This window comes from Leptodactylus fuscus, chromosome 1, assembly GCF_031893055.1.
Source record: "Leptodactylus fuscus isolate aLepFus1 chromosome 1, aLepFus1.hap2, whole genome shotgun sequence".
Lineage (NCBI taxonomy): Eukaryota > Metazoa > Chordata > Amphibia > Anura > Leptodactylidae > Leptodactylus > Leptodactylus fuscus.
The window spans coordinates 342,396,828-342,414,896 of NC_134265.1; the positions used below are offsets into that span (position 1 = coordinate 342,396,828).

The 18,069-nt window shown below is 43.8% G+C and overlaps 1 protein-coding gene across 2 annotated transcripts in view; it reads right to left on the minus strand.

Moving 5' to 3' along the window:
- The window catches only part of NFXL1 (nuclear transcription factor, X-box binding like 1), a 74,223-nt gene that overhangs the window by 52,080 nt on the left and 4,074 nt on the right, over positions 1-18,069 (minus strand). Inside the window, exons 3-11 of one of the 2 annotated variants that reach the window (XM_075261528.1) lie at positions 16,103-16,279; positions 11,965-12,074; positions 10,037-10,170; positions 9,467-9,645; positions 9,015-9,176; positions 7,361-7,461; positions 6,966-7,080; positions 5,497-5,621; positions 3,433-3,555 (exon numbers count right to left, since the gene is read on the minus strand). In XM_075261528.1, the coding sequence (XP_075117629.1) occupies positions 3,433-3,555; positions 5,497-5,621; positions 6,966-7,080; positions 7,361-7,461; positions 9,015-9,176; positions 9,467-9,645; positions 10,037-10,170; positions 11,965-12,074; positions 16,103-16,279 (1,226 nt within the window). Of the gene's footprint in view, positions 1-3,432; positions 3,556-5,496; positions 5,622-6,965; positions 7,081-7,360; positions 7,462-9,014; positions 9,177-9,466; positions 9,646-10,036; positions 10,171-11,964; positions 12,075-16,102; positions 16,283-18,069 lie in introns of both variants that reach the window. The other variant, XM_075261521.1, reaches the window with a different exon arrangement.

Sequence of the window (18,069 nt, forward strand, 5' to 3'; positions counted from 1 at the left end):
CTACTGAAAACTACTGACAGGAGCGTCAGGGCCCCCTCATACACAATAGTCAGCCATACCTGGTAACATCAGCTGACGGGCAAACATATACCCAATATACAGTATATGGCCAGCTTCAGCTTATACCATGAGTTCATACAAAGCATATAAATTGGCTATGGCTAATCCATAGCAAAAAATTTTCTCCAAATAGTCATAAAAATGTTCGGGTATTTTTGCACTGATTTTTGCCAAACTGTGTCAAAGAAATGCTAGCAATTTTTTTCTGCCTTTCATTCATTTCAACGGTTTGCAAGGCAAACTACTTCTGGGTAAAAATATGAAAATCTATTCTCCAGAACAGTGCACTATGTATGTTGCTCTCTAGAGGGCAGCATCCTTAACATCATGCATGACTCCGTTAACAAGCCTACTATCATGATGTGGATTTAATTGACAAATTAGTATTTCTATTCCAAAAGGAACAGATTCCCAGCTGTGGACAGCGCTGTTTCGGTCTTTTGGGCCTCCTCAGCATAGCGCAGGGATACTGATTTGGCAGAGTGAGAGACTATAGACCAGGGTCAGGAGATAATCGTACACATCAGTGAGAGTGTGCACCTACATAGGCAGTACAGAGACTTACAAGTCATTCCTGCTCTGCTAGGGATTCTGGGTAAAAAATATGCAAAGCTATTCTCCAGGATGTAATTAGGAGAACAGTACCCAGAATCCCTAGTGGAGCAGGAATGACTTGTAAGTCTCTGTACTGCCTATGTAGGTGCACACTCTCCCTGATGTATACGATTATCCCCTGACCCTGGTCTATAGTCTCTCACTCTGCCAAATCAGTATCCCTGCGCTATGCTGAGGAGGCCCAATAGGCCAAAACAGCGCTGTCCATAGCTGGGAATCTGTTCCTTTTGGAATAGAAATACTAATTTGGCAATTAAATCCGCATCATGATAGTAGGCTTATTAACTGAGTCATGCATGATGTTAAGGATGCTGCTCTCTAGAGGGCGGCACACAGAGTGCACTGTTCTCCTAATTACATCCTGGAGAATAGATTTGTATATTTTTTACACTGCAGTGAATGTGAGAGTTGGGAGATGAATTTTGAGACGGATTCCACCTCAAAAATCAGTCTGAAAAACCTGTGAACTGTCCCTAACATGTTTATTTGAGAGTGGAGTCATTTTTAATGTAACAATTTTGGGTGAAATATAAATTACTGATAGACTTCAATCACATCATCTTGTATTAATAGGTAAAGGCATTCAGGCCAGTACTGAAGATCACTGGCAAGCAAACATTTTGTATACGATGCCTAAGTCTGTGTCAGACGTCCCAATAAATTACCTTTTGATATGGAAAAAAAAAGTTGCGCATACACATCCTATAGGAATATTAGGTGCTGGGGGCCATTTTTACAAGATGCCCAAAATTTCAGAAAATATTTTGCTATGGGGTGAATTATTTGTTTCTATTTTGAAAATACATAGTATCAAATAAGAATGTTACACAACCTGCAATTCTCTGCATGGGTTGTGTATGTAAATCAGTCTTACTAGTTGGAAAAGTTAAAATTGTGCCTCTAGCGCCACCTATTGGAGGGCAGCTCCCTATAGTCAGTGCACGACTTTCAAGAGGATTTGCAACATAAGAAATGCATGTTCTAAATGTATGATTTCCACATTCTCACATTTATCATAGAAACAGTGTTATCTTTATGACGGACCTCATGGGGCCCAATGACTGATCAAATATATCTATGTATAATAATCAGCTTGGGAATAATGGGTTGGTGGGCACTGCCCTATTTTATACCTATGAACCCTGCATATAAAACGACTACACTTGATTATGGGATAGAGTACCGTATATACTCGAGTAGAAGCCAAATTTTTCAGCACAGTATGTATCTGCTGCATTCTTTCCCCCTTGGCTTATACTCGAGTCAATAAGTTTTCCCAGTTTTTTTGGGTAAAATTAGGGGCCTCGGCTTATATTCGGGTCGGCTTATACTCGAGTATATACGGTACAATAAAAATTGGTAAGAGCACCTATATCAAACAGGTGAACCAAAGAAGGAATGGATGCTATATTGAGGTTGGGGGCACACAGTGGGGCAGATGTATTATGTCAACAAAAGTTGTGCAAAAATTTATTGTGAAAATCAGATTAAAAATTTGCAATATTTTCTGTTTTGCCCCTTTCCTGGAGGAGTGTAAATGATGCCTTAAAACGAAGCACGACCCAGTGAAGGGTGCGCCATATTTCTCTGCCAAAGCAGGAGATCTGGAGACCGGCTTAACTCATCTCCCCCACTGAGTCTTTGCTGCTTTATTCGCTGTGTGAAAATCATACGTGGCTTACAAAGGAATGGAAAGTGGAAGGAGGTGTCACAAGCATGAGCTATTCTGACTTGTATTATGCTCGGTCTACACCTGATTTCAGCAACACCTGAAATTCTACTTCAGTTCCGTCATAGATTTCAGTTTCTGGCACAAGGACTTTCAAACATGCGCCACAAGTGCTAGCGCCACCTTTTTCTCAGCACAGTACTGGACCGACTTGGTTCCGTTCACCTCAATTCATCTCTGTCCAGGTAGCGTGTAGTATGTATCTGACTACAGTACCAGCTTCATGTAGTTGGTTGTCATCTAGGTAAATAACATTCAGCTGACCAGTGTATGGATATGTGACCTTATACACAGTCCAGTCATATTAATGTGACCACCGACTACTTTTGACGTCAACGTTAAATAACCAATGGCAGAAGGCAGGTGTCATCAGCCATCTGGGTGCACTCATCATTGTGGAAGGCACGATGGATCAACACAAGTATGCACATATCCTTGCGGACCATGTTCACCCCTACATGCGAATTGTTTTTCCTCAGGATGATGGCATCTACCAGCAGGACAATGCGACGTGTCATAAAGCTCGCAGTGTACGTGCGTGGTTCTAGGAGCACCAGGATGAGTTTATTGTACTCCCTTGGCCAGCAAATTTCCCAGACTTGAATCTGTAGGACCACCTCGATCGGGTTGTTGGCACCATGGATGCTCAATCGCGTAACCTAGCGCAGCTGGACACAGCACTGGAGTCGGCATGGCTCTACATCCCAGTGACATCATCACAACATCCCCTCTCTCCCTGCACGTCTCGCAGCGCTCCGCTCTGCCAAAGGGGGTTATTCTGGATTTTGACAGATGGACACATTAATGGGACTGGACTGTGTAGTACCACTTTGGCCTGCTTTGTACCTGGCCTAAAGCCGGTAGGTTATAACAGGAACTTAATAAATTTTCCACTTTGTGCTTATATTTTTCTGCATTTTCAAAAATTCCACTTGCGAGTGTAACGTATGGAACTACATTAGAATAAAGTGTCAGCTCTACAGCAAGTTCTTTAATTGTGCAACCCCAAATCACGTCACCAGCCGTACCTTTCTCTTGCACTGGTGCCTCTGGCAATCCCGGGTCTTGGGGCATTTGGTTTCGCACAGATAAGGCTTATGACAAGGCATACGTTTGGTGTGCTTGCCACATCGACACTGCTTCTCGACCTCCTTCAACAAAGAAACACAAATGTTCTAGTGTCAGCCAATGTTACACTGTTTTATCCTTAAGGACATTTCTTTCTAATGTGTCTTGCAGGTTGAAAGCACCTTTCAGCAAATTACGGATGCTCCGCGGGATTGAAGTCTGTAAATGAATTGTATGGATGTACGACTCAAGGAAGGTCAAAGCAAAAGAACGGTGTGTATACTGGATCAATTTACCAAGAAATGCTAAAGAAGCAATGACCCTGACAATAAATAACAGCACACACTTAAAGGGGCACCGTGCTAATAAATCAGCTTTTAAGTAAACTTCCTTCTTGCATTATCCAAATAGCAAAATCAGATGTGTATGGAAAGGTTATGCACTCTTATGTAACCGCTCTGTATTTCTCCAATACATCTAGATAACAGCAGACCTATAGCTTACTAGGAGTGATAACATCTAATAACATGCACTAATAACATCTTAGATGTGTTGTAATATATAAAACATATATCCTATCCTACTATTGTAAGTTTGTGTGTTTGCATGTTTGTTCCTCAATCACGCAAAAACGGCTGCAGAGATTTAGCTGAGATTTGGCACATATATACCTTGGGACCTGGATAGAAACATAGGCTACATATTCAACCGGTACATGCCCGCACCTCGCGATCGCAAGCCCCGAATTCGCCGACCCGCAAGGCTAACGGAGCTGCGATGACGGCATCCACTCTGCTTCAGGCGCTTTGCGATAGGTCCGCGGGATTAGGTGGGCGGCGCTACAAACGCTGGACACGCTAGTGAACATGGCGCATACTCCCGAGTGTCCAGGCAATGTGCCGTCCTTTGCGGGAACCCGCACGTGCATCGCCTGTGCCGTTCTGTGACTCTGGCGGCGGACTGTACTCAGTGGCCCCTGCCAGGGGTGAGTCCGGACTGTGGTGGTACGAGGAGCTTGGGGGCCGCGCGGGGGTAGGGGGAATACAGGAAGGGGGGGCAGCACTGTTGACAGGAGTGAGCACGCTGGTGGGTCGTGGGGGGGGTCGCGGACAAAGTCGTGGGAAGTGCTAATATTATAAAAAAGCAAAAAGTTGAAAACACAGCTAGCACACCGACAAAGAACAAAGCCTTAAATCCGTAGACCGAGGCTGGCAAAATGCTTATTTCAATGCAGCTATCTCGCCTAATTGCGCCATACAAATACAAATTTGGCCAAGCAGTGTATGCATATGAAATTGGGAGAGGTGAGAAAGTGCCATCAGACTCCTCTACCAGACTCCCCAACAACAACAGGATCTAATCCAACTGCAAAATTCTTATCTGCCTTGATACCTGACGCCAGGGGAATGCTGAGGGCCCCCATTAGATGGTTGACCAAACCCAAGACTCCTGTGAACATGGTGTCATTGGCAGGTTGATAGTGAACACTACTACATGAAGGTAACACAGGACAGCCAGATTTGGACAAGGGGTCAGACTGAGACCACAGGTTGTAGCCACCCATTATGAAATGGTTCAAACAGAAAGGCTACAACAAACCTTGGATGAAGCGAATTACACTGCTATAATATCGGTGGCATTGTCCAATTTCTAGTCCTTACAATAGGCCATCAATATTAGATCTGCATGGGTTTGACATCCACAGATCACCTGTACCAAGACAGCGTAATGTTTAGATACTACATGCTGTACAAACTGTAGGTACCGCAGCACTGTGTCCCCCGCAGATCTAATACTGATGACCTACCCCAAGAACAGGCTATCAATTCTAGAAACTGGAAACATTATATGCCAAATAAAATGACCGGTGTATTTCTAATAGAAACATACCGCTCTACTATGCACAATAATGAAAGTTTGTAAAACAAGAGACAATGATGGAAATCCATAAGAGATTATTGTAGGATCTAACAGATTCTGTATCATCCATCATGTCTAGTGCAAGTGTGCAAAGATTAACTAACCTGCCTGCAGGTTTCACACGGGCCTCTATGGCAGCGCTGAGAACACTTGTGCATCTCACACTCCAGAACCTTGTCACAGCTGTCGCCACAAGTAGGGACGTCTTCTGTACAGGGCAAGGTGTACTCTGAAGAATAAAAACAAGTAACGAACATGAACATAATCCAATACATAAAGGGAATTCATACAATTCTTCTATTTAAGTTCATCTTCTTGCTTCATTCTTTAGCAAATGTAACCCCTAACTACTATGAAGGGCAGTGGCGTAACTAGGAATGGCGGGGCCCCATGGCGAACTTTTGACATGCCCCCCCCCCTCGACCGACCCCCTCCTACGCATTTCTGCACGTTCTATTATGCCCCATAGTGGCCACTTAACACAGTATTATCCCCCATAGTGGCTCCTGTACACAAGTATTATGTCCCTTAGTGGCCCCTGCACACAGTATTATGCCCCATAGTGGCCCCTGCACACAGTATTATGCCCCATAGTGGCTCCTGCACACAGTATTATGCCCCATAGTGGCCCCTGCACACAGTATTATGCCCCATAGTGGCTCCTGCACACAGTATTATGCCCCATAGTGGCCCCTGCACACAGTATTATCCCCCATAGTGGCCCCTGCACACAGTATTATGTCCCTTAGTGGCCCCTGCACACAGTATTACCCCCCATAGTGGCCCCTGCACACAGTATTACCCCCCATAGTGGCCCCTGCACACAGTATTATCCCCCATAGTGACCCCTGCACACAGTATTATCCCCCATAGTGACCCCTGCACACAGTATTACCCCCCATAGTGGCCCCTGCACACAGTATTATCCCCCATAGTGGCCCCTGCACACAGTATTATCCCCCATAGTGGCCCCTGCACACAGTATTATCCCCCATAGTGGCCCCTGCACACAGTATTATCCCCCATAGTGGCCCCTGCACACAGTATTATCCCCCATAGTTGTCCCTGCACACAGTATTATCCCCCATAGTTGTCCCTGCACACAGTATTATGTCCCACTGTGGACACCCATAAACAATTATTATACTTTCTTTTCAGACCGGAGAGTATAATAATCGGAGACCCGGGGGAATAAAAACATAAAAAACTACTGTTACTTACCTGTCCTCCGGCTCCTACGCGGTCTTCTCCGCTGCTGTCCTTGTTCAATGACGTCGGACGTCACATGATCCGGGATGCAAGTCGGGTTCATGTGACGTAGAGACGTCAGAAAGGACGTCAGGAAGGAGGCCTGGCAGGATCGTGGAGAGGTAAGTAACATGTTTTTTATGTTTCTTACCTCTCCCGGTCCGCCGATCATTATACTCAGGGGTCTGAAAAGACCCCCGAGGATAATGATAGCAGCGGTAGCGGCTGTCACCAGGCCCCTAATGTCCTGGGCCCAGTGGCAGCTGCCTCTGCTGCTATGGGGGTAGTTACGCCACTGATGAAGGGTATACTTTCAGAACCGTACTTGTTTTCCCACAGGGACACAAACGATTCCCGGAACGAGGGCACTGTCCGCACGGTCCAGCATGGCAAACCTGCTCACAGGTGTGATTCCCACAAGGTAAAGTTTTTCCGCAGACCTGAAAAAAATGGGTAAAATTGATCAGCGCTTCTTTATGAGTGGTAACAGTCACCGCATCAAGAGGCAAGTAATAAAACCACTAAAGATGTGATATATGGCTGGCGTAAAATATAGCCACAACTATCAGGCCACAAATGGTCCCGTCCCTCTTCCTAAGCACAATCCTCGATAACTTCTGATACACAGATCTTGATAAATTCCCCTCTATTTGCCAAAAATGTACATATACCTATGGCCAAATAAAAGTTGTATCATCTAGTAGAAGTTATAGGACTAACCACATCACACTGCCAAGTTGGACTTGCACATAACCGTTCTGAAACTTTTCTTCCGCAAAGGCATTTCTGTTTGCTGACCCTTGGACATGGCTGACAATCTCCTGAAAATGAAATAATACATTTAAGATTAGAGGGAATCCTACACATTGAACATGGCGCCCTACAGTAGCCTATGTATTGGAGGCCAGTAGTACAAGGCCATATTCTTTAATGTGACACTCCAGTATTGTTTAAAACTATGTAAAAGTCATTGACGTGGATTCCGAATCTGCTATTACTGAACGGGGGCTATAGGGACCGGATTATGGGAGAGGCCGAGCAACTCCAGTTCCTAGTTTTTGTTAATAGGTTCTGCTCTAACATTTCCAGCACAGTCGAAATTTTTTCTCTAGTCCCCACCATTCTCAAGCAAACAGTGCAGAGGTGGGAGGTGGATAAGGTCAGGGAGGAGCAAGAATGGGGTGGTGGTTCAGAGCGCCAAGATTCAGAGGTGGACAGTGTCGGAGCTTAGAATCATGCCCCCGTGACTGTCTCTGCCTGACACCGCTCAGCTAAATAGCATGTCAGGAACACAAAGTAACTGCATTTAATGTTAGGGAACAGTGGGGGCTACAGAAAAAAAATCCAACTGTGCCGAAATCAGTGGAGCAGTGGCTATTTGATGCAAAGAGCTAGGCTTGGCAGAGGTAGTGAAAGGTGCTCGGTAAAGGTGGCTGCTTCCGGTTACATGCCCCTTCAGCGGCAGCCATGCAATAGTTAAAGAGGACCTTTCATGAATTCAGCACACTATCGGCTTTTTCATTCTGTGCCGATACCGTAGCTCTTCACTGTCAGAAGGGAACGCCCCTCCTCACAGTAGCGTCTATTGCACTGTAGTGCGAGAGGGGGTGTCCCTTACCACCCAGACATGACGCTGAGCGGTGAGGCTCCCCAGTACTCGTTTATGGACGAGTATTATCAGGAGGGGAGGTTGTCGCTCCTCACCACTCAACGTCATTGCTGGGCAGTAAGGAACGCCTCCTCTCACAATACAACGCAATAGACGCTACTGACTGTCAGAAATGCCCTTCTGACAGTGAAGAGCTACGTTATCGGCACTGATAGCTCTTCACCAGGGGCACAGAACAGGAAAGCTGCACTGAATTCAGCGCACTAGCGGTATATAATACCGCATGTACCCGAGGACGTGAAAGGTCCTCTTTAAGCAGACTACTAAATAAGGCCGTGCCGCTTACCAGAGAAGGACAAATAACAATATATTAGTCGGTGGCTTAAAGTGTTGTTCCCAGTACATCTATAAATATAATGATAAAGTGTCCATCTCCCGGAACAGTAAACCCAGCTAAATGCTTAGAAAAATGTATAGGAGGGGCCACACGGTGGCTCAGTGGTTAGCACTGAAGCCTTGCAGCGCTGGAGTCCTGGTGTTCAAATCCCGCCAAGGGCATAAAACCATCTGCAAGCAGTTTGTATGTTCTCCCCGTGTTTGCATCCCATATTCCAAAGACATACTGATAGGGAAGCCATAACAATAATGTACATATTATGGATTTTCAAAATCACAATGGATTCTTTATTCTTGCACATCTTTTCCATAAATGTGAATGAAGCATAATACAACACATTGATGTGTAATGCAACCAATGACACCTACCTTTATGACAAGGGTTTTCACACTTGTGTTGCCCACATAGTAGCATTCTCCTGCAAGGCTGCTGACACGACCACTCCTTGGCGCTGCATCGTCTGGGCACTGGCTTTGCTTTCTTACAGTAGCAAGTTATGGTCACCATCTTTGGGCAGGGTGGACATGGACCTGAAAGAGTACAAACATGGCAAATTATTAAGTGCTATCATACAGAAAAAAAGAGTAAGAAAGTACATTGGTATAAGTGTATGCTGAAGGGGGTGCATGAGCAAGTAATAAAAAAGGAGCTGTAATTCTCTGAAACCAGTGCAATGCAGTGGACAGGGCTGCTTATATTACTTGAATAGGAGCAGGACAGTCCAGATCAATCATTGATCTCATGTTCTATATACTCATGTAGTGTAAACCCTTTGCTATACGTTATAGTCACTGTATATACAGTCCGGTTCACCCATTACCTGGATGGCACAACAGCAGGCATTTGTGTCCACACGAGGGCTTAAATTCTCTCTCACAAACTTGTCCACAGGAATGAGGGACAAGCCAGGGGTCCAAAGGAGGGTCTTCTACTTTCCCACAATAACAGTAATACCTAGAAGGGGTCTGCGATCTCTTATATTCATACCGACACTTTGGGCTGTAACGCGTGAAGAAAAACAATACTTAAGTTCATGAGAGTTATAATAGATATACGGATAAGAAAGAACGCAAATTTCCTGCCTAAAAACAGACAACGCAGTATGAAACGTATTTCTACAGACACGGTGCTGTGCACAAGTTTTAGGCATGTGTGGAAAATTGCTAAGAAGCAAGACTGCTTCCAAATATAGAAGGGTTTATTATTGTCCATTAACAAAATGAAAAATCAAATGTCTGCATTTGCCGAAGACAATATTGTATAAATCATCATTATTATAAAAAATCAGCAACAAAAAAAAAATGACAAAGAACAGATACTGGACGAGAATTGTGGTTAACATAGTACGCAAAGGTAGAAGTACTTGTAAGATTTCAGTGTTCTCACGTACCAGGGCCAAGGATAGTCTTTCTTTTCAAAGGCATCATCTGTCAGCGGTGAAGACACAAGGAATATGCTGTCCTTGGCCCACTTCTGGATGCACGGCATGTGAAATATGCAGTAACAGCCCGAGCAGCTCCAGACCTAGCAATGAGACATGTATCATTAGGATGTAATTATTGATCTCATACAGACACGCTCCTGCAGTAACTCTGCCAGCGCAGGACCATGTGTACAGGAAGAGAAATAGGATGGCAGTGGGAACAGGCCGCACACGCATACACACGGGAATAGGCAACAGAGTTTTAGGGTTGCAAGAATAGCCCAGCCCACAGCACAGCCTTAACGTCAAAAAATACCGGAACCGGGACATACGCCAATATAAGGGAATGGGGGCTGTCAGGTATTAGGAGTGTCATCGCTGTGTGCTGTACGGGTTTATTCACCCCACTGGGTCATGTACAGGAACATATTTCAAGGCTGATGCACATCTGAGGTTCATCTGCTGGAGTCTGTCGAGGGATCAAGGAAAACGGGCCAAGAAATGCCATGTTCTATTATTTAATGGATCTAAAGACGGTTGTGTGAGAGATCCATTAGCTTCTATGGGGCAGTGTGCTATGTATTAAAAAAACACCAGCACCCTGTAACCCTGTTGTGTGAATAAGCACAATGACGGAAATGAAATTAAATGAAGTGATGGTTATATATGTGAGCTACAGCTCTATTCACACCGGGGACTTAGGGAGCTCTATTCTTGGGGTCACTAGTGGTCCCAGGGCCTGTGAATAGGGGATAACAGTTGTTTGTGGGCAAAAAGGTTTACTCCCATGTTTTTATCATATACCAGATCACTTTAACCACTTCAGTACCGGGCCAATTTGTGGTCCAGGACCAGACACATTTTCGGTTTATTTTGTATGTGCGGTTTTGAGGGCTGTAACATTTTTCTCGTATGTCTCAGTCCACTAATTTTTGCGTCTTTTTTCGGGGACACATAGGGCTTTATTTATGTTGTTTTTATTTTCGAATGTGTTTTCATTTTTTTTTATAGCCGGGAAAATATAAACATAATAGGAGGGAAATTGTCTCTGGTTTTCACTTTATTATTTTTTTTTTTATTTAATAACACAAAGTGTCACTGAAAAACTTCATAAAATAGTTTTTCCTCTCCGTTACGGTAATTTTTATTTTGTATGGTGTTGTCGGGGGTGGGGCTATAACCTTTAATAACGGCGTTTTATTAGCGTATTATTTTATTTTTTTTTAGCTATTTTCTTTTCTTTTTTATTATTTTTTTTTTCAGATTGTGTCCCCATAAGGTGATAAGAGACCTTTGGGGACATCTGATCACTTTTTTTTTTTTTTTGTACTGGGGCTGCTACATTTAGCCTCAGTTTCAGAAGGAATCCAGCCTCCTGCACACTGTTCTTTACACTTACAGAGCTGATCTGGATCCTGTAGGACCCAGCAGCTCTTGTAAGACACTGAGCCCGTCGGATCATGTGACCGCCGGGTCAGAGGGCGGCCGCATCATGGCAGCGCCCATAGCCGTGTATACAGTGCTCATTGAGTACTGTATACACAGTGATCGAGAAGGCAGGGAGGGAATAAACCTTCCCTGCCATCTCTCTGGGAGCTTTGGCTGAAGTTACAGCCGGCTCCCAGTAACTGCAGCTGCACAATCTCCGTGCAGCTGCTGTGTTCTGACTGGACGTACCGGTACGTCCTGTCAGAACTAGGCAACCACTTCCTGGACGTTTATAGTCTATGGGCGGTCCGGAAGTGGTTAATGCAATGTGTACCATCAGCTTTATGCAATAAGATCTTCCCTTATCTCACTGAAAGTGGACAGGAAATTATACTGGGCGATGTCATGATTTCCAGACATTAATATGCTATTTATGTTACAGAATCTCAGCGCAGTTTTATACTTACAGCTTGATTCCTCTTCACTGAGGCAATGCATATCAAGCAGGTCACAGCTCCAGACTGAAAGGCCTCATTCACATACTGCTTAGTGCGAGCTAATTCACTGGTGTCACCGTCTGAAATGAAGGGGAAAAATACATATTATTTGGATACTTCAAGGGTAAGATATCACTGGAAACTTCACTAACATTGCCTAGTCACTGGACAGTGTAAACTTAGATTAGGGCGCCTGGTCTCCGCTTTCAGGTTTCCGTCTTCTGCCCGAGAAACTGGACAGGAGACGGTAACCGGCAGTCAGTTGTCAAACCTATTCACTTGAATGAGTTTGCAAAGTGTCCGCCCGTGAGCGTCTTCTGTCTCTCCGCGGCGAAACCTTTTTTTTTAACCGGACACAGTCGGACATGCAGGACTTTGTGTCCGGTTGAAAAAAAACAGTTTCGCCGTGGAGACAAGAAGACGCTCACCAGCAGACATTGATTGCCAGGTTTCTGTCTCCTATCGGCAGAAGACGGAAACCCACGAAGCGGAGAGCGGGCGCATATGTGAACCCGCCCTAAGTCAGCCTAAAACTATATCAATTGTATGACAGTGTCTGATGCTGTACGATACATCTTAGACTGTTTAACTTGCTGACATAGTTTATGCAAAAACAAAATTAAAAAAAGCTGCATTTTTTGGCAGATGAAGTTGCATATCAGACTTTTTCTTCTAAACGATGCCAATTTCCACACCCATCTTATCCAACAGCGCAATAATTGTCTAAAATAAATAAGAAATATTGTGCACAACATTCATATTTTTAATAGTAAATCTACTTTTTTGTGCTCAAAAATAATCTTTTTTTTTTTTTTTTTTTGCTTAAAAAAAATGGTTTACAATGTAAATTATATGTGGAATGCAACAGTAAGGACCCGTTCACACGGCAAACTATAGTGAGAGACTACAGACCAGGGTCAGGGGATAATCTAGTCTCTCACTCTGCCAAATCAGTATCCCTGCGCTATGCCGAGGAGGTCCAAAAGAACGAAACAGCGCTGTCCATAGCTGGGAATCTGTTCCTTTTGGAATAGAAATACTAATTTGGCAATAAACTCGGCATCATGTTAGTAGGCTTATTAACAGAGGCATGCATGATGTTAAGGGGGCTGCCCTCTAGAGGGCGGCATACAGAGGCACTGTTCTCCGAATTACATCCTGGAGAATAGATTTGCATATTTTTTATCTGTAACTACATGAACCATGCTGCGTGCAAACAATTTCACAACCCAGGGCGAACCCTGCATGGACAACTAGAAAGATAGAATGACAGTCAACAAATTTAGGAGGAATACATAAAAGTTAAAAGGGGTTTCCCATGAACATAACTGTGAAGGTTATAATTATGAAATGTATGAAAAACATTGTTCTCCTTTAAAACTGGATGCTAGATATAGCTGCTTATGCTTGAAACTGCTATAATGTTATATGATAAGATGGCGCCTTCATCCAAGATGGGTGCAAGAAAAACAAATGCTTGGCTTGCTGCCACAAGACAGCGCACCAAGGTCACCACGCAGGACCGGGAGCAGCTGACTATATAAGGCACTGCTTAGACTTTTTCTGTTTGATTGAGATGTATTATACCAATCAGGAATGAATAGGAAAACTTAGGTTGTTGTTATATCACTTCCTTTCTCTGATACTATATAACTCTGTGGTCTCAATAAAAAGTGCGTCAGCACACATTCTAGGGTTGAGAGAAGAATGAATACCAACACAGAGTGGTGTGATTTCTTGACCGCCGGCGCTCAGCCTTATTCATTAGGACGACGACAGTTACCCGAGATTATTGGTCATTTAGTCATAAACGTGACTATGACCTTATGGTAACCCTATGGAAATTTGTAGACAAAAGATAAACGTTGTTTTATAGAGGTGCAGGGGGTGTTCACACTACCGTTACTACAGTCCATTGCTGCCTTCCATCATAGGATGACAGAAACGAACTTCAGCTGTCACAGAGAACGGTCACAGACTGATTTTGTGTTGGTTCCCATTGACACTAATGTAGACAACTTGACAGACGGACGCTTGCTTCCATCTCGTTTGTTTACTTAGTAATGGAAGATAAAGTCCTGTATGCAGGATTGTGACCATTCTCCGTTATAGCTAAAGACCGTTGCGAAAGACAAAAGACAACAAACGGACTTTAGTAACTGTAGTGCAAACTCCCCCTTAGTGGTTTTCTCTAACCATCTAATTGATAACAGTGTTTTGTCTTGGTTGGTCGCCAATGGTTATAATAATACATTTTATTTATATAGCGCCAACATATTCCGCAGCGCTGTACAATTTGTAGGGTTCAAGTACAGACATAAAGATACATTACAAAGAAATACCGTATTTTTCGGACTATAAGACGCACTTTTTTTCCTCCAAATATGGGAGGAAAACGGGGGTGCGTCGTATAGTCCGAATGCAGGGCGAAGCAGAGAAAGGCTTCAGATAGAGGGGTACAGGCGGCGAAAGCAAGTTAGAAGACAGCCTGCGGCGCCTGGACTTGTTTATCATGCCCCCACACTCAAGCCCCTTCCTGATATCTGCCGTTTCATTACGGTAGATGTCAGGTCTTAAAGATGGCGGCCACTCCTGCAGAGCAGTTGCCATAGCTACCGAGTATCCGCTGTACAGCTATGGCAATCGCTCTGCAAGAGTGGCCACAAGTCTTAAGAGCTAATGCTCTACCGGTGTTAAAACCCACCTTCCTTTCCCCAGAAAGTTAAGAGACCACCGACCTGTTCCTGTGCCACGCCGGAGCCTCCCCTGACCAGCCTCAATAGTAATACAGAGCATCTCCAATAGACTGCAATACAACTGTATTGCAGTCTATGGGACTTGCAATCAAAGTGCGTCTTATAGTCCGAAAAAATATGGTACTTCTTTGTAATGTATCTTTTTGTCTGTAGTTGAACCCTACAAATTGTACAGCGCTGCGGAATATATCAAATGATTGCAAGTTCAAACCCCCTAGGAGGGGGCAAATAAAATATTTTTTAAAAAAAATAAAAAATTTATATATATATATCAATTTTTATTTTTTTCTTATATATTTTTTTTAATATACTATACATATATATGTTCAAATGACCCCCATATCCCTAGAATACATGTAAAACAAAAGCATTACTGTGAAACACATACACATTTGGTATCCCTGTGTCCGAAAACCCCCGGTTCTATTGACGCTAGGTTCACACCTGCGTTCAGGGTCTCCGTTCTGTGGTTTCCGTCTTCTGCATGCCAGAAGACGGAAAGCACAGACCGGGTCCGGCCGTGAGCGGCGGTGAGCGTTTTATGCTCTCCGCTGCAAAACCGGATTTTTTAATCCGGACACAGAGTACTGCATGTCCGACTCTGTGTCCGGATTAAAAAACCCAGTTTTGCGGCGGAGAGCGCAAAACGCTCACCGCCGCTCACGGCCGGACAGCTTTCTCCTGCAGGTTTCTGTCTCCTGCTCTGTTTTATGCATTACCCGACGCCTGCATTACGGAGAGGACAACGCAGATGTGAACGAGCCCTGACATTGGTGAAATATTATATTATGTTATTAAATATTTAACAAATTTTTTTGCTTCAATTTTTTTTTTCCTCCTCTAAAACCTTAGTGCGTCTTATGGTCCGAAAAATACGGGTAGTCATTTCACACAACGGGACTGAGGGCCCTGCTCACAAGAGCTTACAATCTATGAGGTAGAGGGAGTGACACAAGAGGTAGCTTTCCTTATTGTGGTCAGATTATCAGACAGGGACACTACATGTATAAGAAGATAATTTGCCTACAATAAGGAAATCACGGCTGGGTTTCTGACAAGTGACAGACCATAGAAAGTTCCTGTGTTTACGATCATATCTATCGGCAACGATCAAGACAACAGAGCGTTACTGCTAAGATGTTAGAGAAAATCCTTAAAAAATTTAACAAATTTTAATTTTCCAAAATGTTTAAGTTTTAATTGTCTACAAATTGAAATATCATTATGTTCATGGGAAACCCCTTTAAGGTGTCCATACACATTAGATTAATAATTGCCAACCCACCAATGTTTATGGGGGTGTTGAGGCAGTGAATTGTGCTGTAGACCCCAATAGAATGAAATAAAGTTACCTGTCTGATCTGTGTATGTCGTGAACAAGGCTGATATCCTTTTCTGCTTTCTGTCATTATCTTCATCGCCATCAGCATCATCTTCATCATCATCAGAAGAGCTGTAGTTATCTGCAAGTTTCTTTACCACGGCTTGGTTGGCTTTCTGAATATCTTCAAATTTCTTTTTAGAGGTGTCTGCTGAGAAGAAAATGCACAATCCCAGGTAAACAATGGAGCGGTGCAGTACATGGCAGAAAGAGACTTGTCAGATCTAACAAGTTTGTTCTCGTACTTGTGTCTAGTACATATATTGGAATTCTTCATGAAATATCAACTCTCGCTCATTTTTTCCTCTGTTACTTCTCTATTACTCCTAGAAACGTAGAAATAAACAGACACCCGGGTGTTACGTTGCCTTTGCTGATAATGGGCATTCAGTGAGGCCAAGAAGCAAAATGGACAGGAATAGGACCTGCCTAAATTTTGCCTGAGCTCACAGACCCATACATAAGCCCTAATACATGCTTGTGTATATGGAATCGTAGACTATAATGGGTCATGGTTAGGGTTGAGCCGATCTTGACTTTTCAGGATCGATTTTGAAATCCGATTTCCGATCATTTTCCATTTGAACCCGATCTCAATCCCAATTCCGATCCCAATGCAAGTCAATGGGATTTTTTTTTACTAATCGGAGATCGGATTTTAAAAACAATCCTATTCACTATACAGCATGGAATCTAACCATTGAACGCTTTAATTGTTAGAATCCACGCTGTGTAGTGATTATTTTTAACCACTAAGTAGCCAGAGGATATTTTTTTTTAATCCTCTGGCTACTTAGTCCCCCCTGGTGTCCACTTACCTGCAGAGATGGCTGGTCTGGTGCCCAGTGTTCTCGTTCTTCTTTGCCTCGCTGCCTCCGCCTCCCAGGTTAGGAGAGTGTGGACGGGTACAGGGCATGGAGACGTGACGTTTCCCCTCCCAGTTCCCGCCCACACTTTCCTAAGCCACAAGCCCCGCCTTCTTCCTAGCTCTTTAACACTAATCTGGGGGGGGGGGGCAGCGAGGCGAAGAAGAACGAGAACACCGGGCACCGGACCAGCCATCTCTGCAGGTAAGTGGCTACTAGAGATGTTAGATAGTCTCCCATTAGAATGAATGGACGCAGCCGGTGCGCAGGGGGTTAAGGCTGTGTGCCGGCTGCTTCCATTCATTCCTATGGAACCGCAGCAGAGCCTTCACACTGAGTATACACTCTGCTCAGAATGAGCGGAACATATACTCAGTGTGAAGGCTAACATTGTTAGCTTTTCCCACGATGCTTGGCCAGTAGCAAAGCATTGTGGGAAATAATCACCAATCTCGATCCCACCTAAAAAGATTGTGTTCGGAATTCCAATCGCGAAATTTTCTCGATCGCCAATCAGAATCCGATCTTTTCCGAACACGATCGCTCAACCCTAGTCATGGTGATATCATGGCTAGAAAAGCACATGGTTAGGTACAAGAGCCTTGACGCTGCACAATCCTTTACCAGTTGTCAATTTATTCATTAATTACTAGGAGGGATAACAAAAAAAAAGCTGCTCATAAACATGTTCCATCTTTTATGCACCAAATTACATTTGAAGTTACTTTTCACAAGGTGTATCCATCATTGATTTTATCCGATCCAGCACCCATCATCCATGTTGATCTCCTCTATCTAGTCGTGCACTATTTGGGGCTGGAAGATTAGAACATTACAGTAGTAAAGCCAGATCATATAGTATTTGCAAAAGAGTAAAGGGAATAGAGGGAATGACTTGGGTGACTGGTTCAGATTCCAAGTCTGTAAAGATGAGTAAGAGCAAAAGCAGAAACCCAACATGCTGCACCGGAAGAAGCCAGAACAGAAATTGGTAAAATTTAGTACCCAGATAGCCCCTTTAAGCTTTCACTTAAAGCCACAAGGCTCTCCACTCAAGCCACTCCTGGCCACA